General features: G+C 38.6%; 1 protein-coding gene across 1 annotated transcript; it reads right to left on the bottom strand.

Moving 5' to 3' along the window:
* Positions 1 to 248: 248 nt before the first annotated feature.
* Positions 249 to 6,923, bottom strand: LOC139723361 (uncharacterized). Its single transcript, XM_071634619.1, has 2 exons — positions 6,655 to 6,923; positions 249 to 894 (listed from the first exon to the last, which is right to left on the bottom strand). The coding sequence occupies exons 1-2, from the start codon at positions 6,921 to 6,923 to the stop codon at positions 249 to 251; spliced, it is 915 nt and encodes a 304-aa protein (XP_071490720.1).
* Positions 6,924 to 9,742: the final 2,819 nt, after the last annotated feature.

The following is a 9,742-nucleotide window of genomic DNA, read 5'->3' as shown; positions in this document are numbered from 1 at the left end:
GTATGTGTTTTTGTGGTTTTGTGATGCAAGGTCAAATGATAATAATCTCTCATAAAGAATCTTTTTGGGATGATTGATAAGGTGACACACCGTGTCTCTTTGACAAACGGATTCATAGTTGTTTTGTTGGTTTGTTCAGTAATGCAAGCTCATTTTGCTTTTGTTGCTTTGTTGAAACTTGTAGTTTGCTCAGCCCAATGCGCAGGTAGACAAGCAAAAACAGTAGCAGTGACTTTATTTTTTCAAGACTATATTTTAAGTCTATTCTTGTACATCTCCTTGAAATATACCATGACCTCGTTTGAACAACGGATGACGTCAGGGGTCAATTGATCAGGTAACTTGCTTTGGGGCAGAAATTCGCTGCTCCTCATTGCTCTCCCGTAGAAACTGACAAGATCCTGCACAAGGCTGTCACCGGCAGCTTTCCATGATTTGAGGGACTGTGTGGAAGCATCCCATTTTAGGAGTGACTCGCTGTAGGGGAGTCCCACCGCCGCGCAATACGCGCTTAGGACTTCCGCTGGCCTCGTCAAGAAATCGTCAGCATCGATAACGACAGGATTGCTATCGATATTATGTTTGACATACTGCCAGACATCGTAGAGCTCCTTCATGTAATATCCATGTGGAAAGTACTTGTCGTCGCGTTCGATATCGTACGTCTGCTCGTTTGCAGCTTCACCTTCGAGAAGTCCGAGTTGAGAAAAGTGCGTGAACATCGCTTGTCGATACGAGTTGATCGCGCGGACTGGATTGCGGATCAGGAACGTGTGCTTGAAACCGCTCGGAATGTACTGGAAACCATTGCAGCCAGCGATGCCTGAAGCCATGTCCTTTACAAACACATGGCTAGTGGTAGCCGTCTCAAGCATCTCTTTGATCGATGCATGTCTACGGCATGAAAAGAGGAGATAAAATGAGAATAATGGTGCATTTAGCTAACGAGCTTTAGACTCTCTGGTTAACTGTTGCAGTATGTTCACAGACATTTATGATTTAGACCTATGGTTATTCAGCACACTACCTCACCTTCCAAGATTAACGTGTGTACCAAAACCCCGGAAATAAACTTTGTATACAGTTCGAATACACGAAAACGGCCATAGTTCATAAGTCCCCGAAAGTATACATATTTCGATAAGTCAGATCATATAAAAAAATGGTAAATTGCCGCAGGCATACTGACGTGTGGGTGTTCTAGCTATCAGGGTATAGGACTACTTTTTTTACGAATAATATCGAGCTTAGTGCCGATCGGTCAGTTGATTTCCATCACGCCTTGCATATCACAGTCATTCAAAACGAATAGGACAAAAATATCGACAGCGTTATATTTCGATTTGCATAATTGGTTGATCGACTATTCTTTTCCAAGTCGCCTTTGTTTAAGTATACTTTTTAAAACTTTTTAATACATCTAAACCGCAATAAGTAAATATCGGAGTTACGAAAATTCTAATATTTTGCAGAAGGCATGTCTCAGAGTTTGTGTTTTTACTGCTAGCTTCTTACATAAAGCGAAGTCACATTTACAGTTAAATAGCAAATCCTGCAAATTTTCACCCAATAAAATGAAGTGAGAGAAATGCTCCATCATTTCTTTTTGTTTCTATGAACACATGATGGAATATTCAATTTGTTTCAAATGATCACGAAAACGCCAGATACCCTTGTTTATGTAAGGGGCACCTATTAACATTACTTAGTCATGCTGTGTATTTGCCAGTGGGTATGTTTCACCATCTAAGGTGCGTTTATCAACTCCTTTTCTCGGCAGAAACAGGTTATCCAAACAGCTTTCAAGGAATTTTTACAAGTTGATAAACGCAAAGCTGTTTTGAAAGCCCTTTAGGAAAGCCTTTACGAAAGGGTGCGTTTATCAACTCTCCTTTCTCGGCAGAAACAGGTTATCCAAACAGCTTTCAAGGAATTTTTACGAGTTGATAAACGCAAAGCTGTTTTGAAAGCCCTTTAGGAAAGCCTTTTCCAAAGCCCCAAATTTGTGGCTATCCAAACAGGTTTCCTAAACAGGTTTTCAGAAACCTTGTTTGTAAAAGCCTTTTGGAAGTTGATAAACGCAAAGCTGTTTTGAAGCGGCTTTGTAGTCTTGTACTTCAGCACGCTTTATGATTTTTCTCCTCTGGTCGAATTGCGCAATGCAGCTGTGCAGTGACAGGCCAGTTAAAAAGATCGTGTTCGCGAAGAGAGTTGATAAACGCAACTATTTTGAAAGCCGTTTCTAAAGGGCTTTGGAAAGGGCTATCGAAAGCCGTTTAAACAGGGGAAAGTTGATAAACGCAGCCAAAGTCTCATGCCGCCACTCAGAAATATTTGAAGTATGTGCTAAACTGGAGCCGCCTCACAGATTTCATTTCATTTTCATTTCATTTCATTCATTTATTTATGCACGGCACATACTTCAGCCCGAAGGCTGTTCTTCCGCAGGTCCGTGCGGATAAAAAATACAACATAGATATACATTTTATACAGAAATGAACAAATAAACCAAACAAGCAAACAAAAACAAAACTCATACTTAAAAACCGAAAAAAAAAAACATATAGAAAAAACACAATAATAGGTTGATGAAACTGCGGCACACATTTCGACAGAAACAAACATGATCAATCAAAGATAACCATGTACAATTATACAAATGATCGCCGTAGTTTAAAATGAAAGAGACGAAAAAAATGAGAGTTCAGGAGAGAGAGAGAGAATGAGGGAGACAGACAGAAAGAGAAACAGAGAGAGAGAGAGAGAGGAGAGATAGGGAGAGAGAAGCACATACAAAGGGGGAAACTGAAAAAGTTGTCAATTAACAGTTTCGGTCAAGTGCGTTTTTAAAGCTTACAAACGATGGTTTTTGTTTCAATTCACATGGTAACTTATTCCAATGCATTGATCCAGAATATGTCAAACTTTTATGTTTGAAACAAGTCTTAATCAAAGGTAACACAAAATTTAACGATGAATTCCTTACGTTATAGCTGAAAACTTTAAGTTGAAACATATCAAGCATATATTTCGGACAAAACTTGTGTGCAATTTTATACATAATTTGTAGAGTATGTTTATGTCGCCTCTTATCCAGTTTATCGATGGGGAGTGCTGTGTATAATAAGTCAGTTGGGAACCTAGCTTTTACGTTCAGTACTGCACGCAGCGATCTATTTTGAAGAATTTGGAGTCTTTGAATATGAGATTTCTTTATATTCCTCCACACAACATCACAATAATCTAATTTACTTTGAATAATTGATTTATAAAACAAAAGGGCTATATCATCAGAAATAAAAGACTGAATTCGTTTCAACAAGTACAAATTTTTCACTGTACTTTTACACAAATAATCAATATGTTCATTCCAGTCAAGTGATTGGTCAACATAAACGCCAAGATATTTACAACAAGAAACCTGTTCAATGGTTGTGTTGTCAATTACTATATTGATATGTTGCTTTTTAACTCGCTTATGTGAACCAATTATCATAGCTTCACATTTATTGGAATTTAGAACTAAATGATTACACTTCAGCCATTTAGATACATATTCCAAATCGGTATTAAGTTTGGCTTCAATCTGACTGATTCTCTCTCCAGAAAAATAAATACATGTGTCATCCGCGTACAACGCAACAGATGAATGCTGCAAACAATTGGGTAGGTCGTTAATGTAGATCATAAACAAAAGAGGACCGAGATTGGACCCCTGTGGGACGCCACACCTTACATTCAAAGGCTGGGATCTAACTGCATTGACTTCAGTGTACTGAAAGCGACCACTCAAATAATCCCCAAACCATTCACAGGCGAGAGGACCCATACCAATCAAGCGCAGTTTGTCAAGAAGTACAGAGTGATCGACTGTATCAAACGCTTTTCGCAGGTCAAATAGTAACCATGCCAACGAGATTCCCTGTGTCCATAGAACTTAACCAGTCTTCCGTTACTTTTAGGAGGGTGGTCCGAGTGGAGTGTAGAGAACGAAAACCAGACTGGTTTACATTGATAATATCAGCAGCTTTCAAATAAACATGAACTTGATTGTACACAATTTTCTCTAATATCTTAGCGCAAAGAGGTAATATAGATATCGGTCTATAGTTATTCATATCAGTCTTTTTACCACTCTTCAAAACGGGTGTAATTCTGGAACATTTCAGTTTCATTGGCACCTTCCCTGTTCGAATGGACAGATTGAACATTTGGGTCAAAGGAATCGCAATATAGTTAGAAATAGGTTTCAACAAAAACAATGGTAAATTATCACTTCCACAAGACTTTTTATCTGGTAATACGTCTATTACGTCGATTACATCTCTTTCCGAGATCGAGTGAAATTCAAACGTATTGTCACGTGCTCTTATGAATTGTCTGTATTGTGTGCTATCATCACACTCCACACTTTTTTGTATGGACTCACCAATTTCAGTAAAGAATGAATTAAAACAGTCTGCTATTTCTCGTTTGTCACTTATAATTCCATTCTCTTTTTCTATAGACATAATATTTTCTTTCCGACTTTTGGATGGCATGAGATATTTCAACGATTTCCAAATTGCACTGGAATCACTAATATTCGATTTTACGGTATTACTAACAAATTCAGTTTTGGCCTTTCTCACTTCCTTTGTGACGAGATTCCTTAGTTTCCGATATTCAAACCAATCACATTCTTGCTTAGATTTTATTGCTTTTTTCTTTTGTACATTTCTTGTGCGAATTAATTCCAGTATATTGACAGTCATCCATGGCGAGTTTTTCTTTTTAACTCTTTGTTTCTTTAATGGTGCATGTTTATCAATGACTTTCATTAAACTTTCCTCAAACGAGCTATATGCATCATCAACATTTGTCATAGTTGTGATATCACTCCAAATTATTTTACTGACATCATCAACAAATTCTGTCATATTTACTTTATCAACATTACGCATTTCTCTGTACCTGTGACAATTTCCTTGTAATCCAGGCGATTTATTTCCCCATGTACATATCAAAAAATGATCGCTGAGAGAAATGGGCAAAACACCAGACTGAACAATTTTTTCAGACTTATTGGTGATAACCAAATCTACAATCGAAGAAGTTGTTTGTGTGACTCTGGTCGGACTATCAATAACTTGTGTTAAGTTATAACTTTCAAACAATTGTAAGAGTCGCTTAGTCTGCCATAAATTCACACCAGAAGGCTTCGTCATATTACAATTGATGTCACCGAGAATAACAAAATCAGTGTTTAAGTCATCGATATTTTGCAAAAACGATTGAAAATGTTCAAATACTTCATGATTGGCAGGAAGACAATTGATTCATGTGGCATTGCATCATGACTCGTCACTCTCAAAGGAAAATATGTCACAGGGTGCGTTTATCAACTCCTTTTCTCGGTAGAAACAGGTTATCCAAACAGCTTTCAAGGAATTTTTACGAGTTGATAAACGCAAAACTGTTTTGAAAGCCCTTTAGGAAAGCCTTTACGAAAGGGTGCGTTTATCAACTCTCCTTTCTTGGCAGAAACAGGTTATCCAGACAGCTTTCAAGGAATTTTTACGAGTTGATAAACGCAAAGCTGTTTTGAAAGCCCTTTAGGAAAGCCTTTTCGAAAGCCCCAAATTTGTGGCTATCCAACCAGGTTTCCTAAACAGGTTTTCAGAAACCTGTTTGTAAAAGCCTTTTGAAAGTTGATAAACGCAAAGCTGTTTTGAAACGGCTTTGTAGTCTTGTATTTCAGTACTTGTACTTCTACTCGGGTCGAATAGCGCAGTGCAGCTGTGCAGTGACAGGCCAGTTAAAAAATTGTGTTCGCGAAGAGAGTTGATAAACGCAACTATTTTGAAAGCAGTTTCTAAAGGGCTTTGGAAAGGGCTATCGAAAGCCGTTTAAACAGGGGAAATATCATAAACGCAGCCAAAGTCTCATGCCGCTACTCAGAAATATTTGAAGTATGTGTTAAACTGGATCTGCCTCACAGATAGGAAGACAATATTGATTCATCTGGCATTGCATGACTCGTCACTCTCAAAGCAAGATATGTCTTTATGATGGTAATAAATTGCTTTTCGCCGTCCCTTCTTAGAAAACAAGCGGCACATTAATAGTACAGTCAGTCAGGGCTTTGGAAAGGGCTCTCGAAAGGGCTATCGAAAGGGCTATCAAAAGCCGTTTAAACAGGGGGAAGTTGATAAACGCAGCCTTTATGATGGTAATTGCTTTTCGCCGTCCCTTCTTAGAAAACAAGCGGCACATTAATAGTACAGGCAGTCAGGGCTTTGGAAAGGGCTCTCGAAAGGGCTATGGAAAGGGCTTTCGAAAGGGTTATCGAAAGGACTATCGAAAGCCGTTTAAACAGGAGAAAGTTGATAAACGCAGCCTTAGTTAATCATGGAGATAGTTTCACTAAAGATTTTTAACTTTTTCTTGGAACTGAAAGAAAACGATATACACACACACTCTCTCTTTCACACACTGCACACACACAGACACAGACACACAGACACAGACACATAGACACAGACACATAGACACAGACACAGACACAGACAACAGACACACACACACACACACACACACACACACACACACACACACACACACACACACACACACAAATCAAACTTACAGCCTGAGCCAAATGACAAAACTCACGCAAGGCGTTTCGGCTCCAGTCTAGACTGCGCATCAGCACTGAGGATTTGGCATGCCTTGTCTAGCGCCTCCTCGTGACCCACATATATCTTCGGAAGATCTTCTCCACAGTACGCCTTGTAGGCCCTTGCCGCGACGTAGCAGTAGTGGAATGGCTCGAAATAAATCTCCGAATCTTGGATAGCACTCAGACATTTCGTTATAGCGGTTGAGATGGTCCGTGGGACGCACCACATGATGACCCTTGACCCATCTTCACTGGAAGACATCTTTCCTTCCTCTACGGGATTCAACAGTTGAAAGTTTGAATGGTTTACCCCACCTAACGGACCCAGCAGCAAGTAGCAGCAATATACTTTCAGCTGTATACCGCAATCAAGCCACACCCTGTGTGAACACCTTGTTCACACCCTGATTCTTTCAGATGGTCATAGGGCACGAATACGGGTTGACATTCCCTATAGAACACGGGAGGCAAAGTCCACTCACGAATACGGACTCCAAATTTTTCCTGTTGTTATGTCTGTGCGTGTTTTTTTTTTGTGGGTGGGGGGGGGGGGTGTCAATTATGAAAATGCATTGTACACACAATGCCATACCATGCGTGAGTAAGAGTGCCATTTATCCGTTTTTTGATCCACTGATCTGACTGCAAACACTCCTTTGCATGGAAATCACACAAAAACACTCTAAAATGGCTTTATGGGATTCTTCCCACATGAAAGGATGTCGGACGTAAATACAGCATTTGCTTGTTCATATGCCGGTGTCACAGTAAAGTTCATCTCTTTGAATATTAACAGTTAAAAGTTGCCAACATTCAGAAAATACCGATTTTTCACAGAATATTGTCAACAATATCACCTTTGATATTTTATGTCCAGTGGATAGAGTGGATTTGGGCAGCTTCAAAGAATTCGTGCATGAAGAAAAAAACAAAAAACGAAATCCAAGTTTGACAATTATGTCTGACTTTAATATTATCAATAATAAGTTAAAAAATGTTACAAGCTACTGAAATCCTCGCATGTGATTGGTTTGGAGCTGATTCGTCGTAGAAAGTTTTATGAAACGGGACCCTGGTTGCCATGTAAACCGAACGAGAGGTCGAAATCAGTCGCATGGTCACTCGCCTTCTACGCTCATGACCGGAAGTTCAGCGCAGTTATATTACATTTCTCTGTGCCAAACCAGATATTAGTTATAGTATAGGTACGATCACTCGCAAAATACACGTCTCTAGCATTTCATGAGACATATATTAGGGTCTTTTTAATGTCATAGAATATATTTACACCATGATTATATTGACATTCATAACTATATTGAGGTCTAAAGTTATCGACAAACTGAAGTCAATTCTTTCAAGTTTATTGCTGTGGAGGAGGGGGGGGGGAGTGGGGGCAATTGCTCTTCTTTCCCCTTCATTCAAAAGAAAACCACCATATCTCCATGTGCAATAAAAAAAAAACAATGTCAAGTGCAGTTACTTTATGGATGGTCGAGCACTGCAGGTCAAGATTGTTTTTTAGACATGAACGCGAAAAAAATCTCTTATTTTTCTTTTTTTTCCTAGTAACTACCTTGACGCAACCATGCAGGGGGCTTCATCCATTCATCCGTCAGCCATCCTTAGTTCATTTCATTCATTTCATTTATTTGGCAAAATATAAAACAATATACAACATGCAGGCCATTACAAAGAAACAGATACATGCCAAGACTCCTACGAAGCAAATTTGTGCTTGTGCATGCTGGAGCCCTCAAACCAAAAAGGATAAAATACTGTACATACAATCAACCAACACTTATTGTGATATGGACCAATACATGCAGAAGATTAGTCCAAACTGAAATAACACATATGTGTCCTTAAGTCATCTGTTATTGACACAAAAACATATCTTAGCTTAATTTGTTGGCAGACACACACACACACACACACACACTCGCACGAGCCACATCCATCCTTAGTATACAGAGAAAAAGAGATGAGAAAAAGAAAGGTAGAGGAAGAATGGAAGTATAGTCAGTAATGGAGACCATTTGTCTAAATACACTCTGTTTATATGATACTTTAAATCTGGAAAATGTATTGCTAGATTTAAGGTCACCATCAATAGAATTCCGTTCCTAACTTGATGCCTGTAAAACGTATGGATTGCGATCTTACAGTGGAATAAGTAAAAGGTTTACGGAAATTGTAGCGGTACCGGGTGGGATATGAGTGGAATGAGGAATTCATATGAATTTGAATTTGAATTATGAACTCTTAGACGAATTCAGTTTAATGTCTGAAGTTATTGAGAGTATTTTCATTGAAATTAGGGTTCCAAATAGAAAAAGTATTGTTGTCGGTGAAATATACAGACCTCCAAATACAAGCCCCACTGAATTTATTGAATCTTTATCCGTACTTTTAGCTGCTAAATATTTGGAGAATAAAAGTTGTTTCATCATGGGTGACTTCAATTTCAACCTTTTAGACTGTCATACCAACTCCGCATGCCAAGATTTCCTCAATGTGATGTTATCCGAGTCCTTTTCACCTCTTATAAAGAAGCCCACTCGAATTTCAGATGTCACAGCAACACTAATTGACAACATCTTTGTTAATAGTTCTCTTTCCAATATCACGTTTGGTGTAATAGTGTCTGATGTATCCGATCATTTTCCGATTTTCGCTGTTCTGCCCAATGTTAACATAAGTAATGCCTCTTTTTATTCGCCCAATTCTGGTTTTCGAGAAATATCAGAAACTAATCTTAATAGACTTAGGGAGAGACTAGGATCCGTTAATTGGTCAATTGTTGATAACCAAAGTGATGCAAATTTAGCTTTTGAACACTTTTCACAAATATTATCATCCGCATTCAATTCCATTATACCCGTTAAGCCATTTACTCGTTTAAACCGTAAAAAGGTTCCAAAGAAACCATGGATTACGAAATCTCTCCTGAGGTCTATTAACCGTAAAAATGCTCTTTTCTACAAATACCGAAGTGATCCTAACAGTCGAACTCGGTCTCGGTATGTGCATTATCGCAACGTTCTTACATCATCCATACGTTTAGCCAAACGAATGCAT

The sequence above is a fragment of the Diadema antillarum genome, unplaced genomic scaffold (genome assembly GCF_040938485.1).
Source record: "Diadema antillarum isolate AM-2024a unplaced genomic scaffold, OU_Dant_1.0 scf00000187, whole genome shotgun sequence".
NCBI lineage: Eukaryota > Metazoa > Echinodermata > Echinoidea > Diadematoida > Diadematidae > Diadema > Diadema antillarum.
This window is presented reverse-complemented; position numbering and strand designations above follow the sequence as displayed.

Excerpts from the sequence above, each read along its gene's own strand:
- LOC139723361 (XM_071634619.1), bottom strand. The coding sequence starts at position 6,923 with ATGTCTTCCAGTGAAGATGGGTCAAGGGTCATCATGTGGTGCGTCCCA. Across the intron at positions 895-6,654 it reads CTGGAGCCGAAACGCCTTGC|ACATGCATCGATCAAAGAGA; the intron begins GTGAGTTTTGTC and ends TTCATGCCGTAG.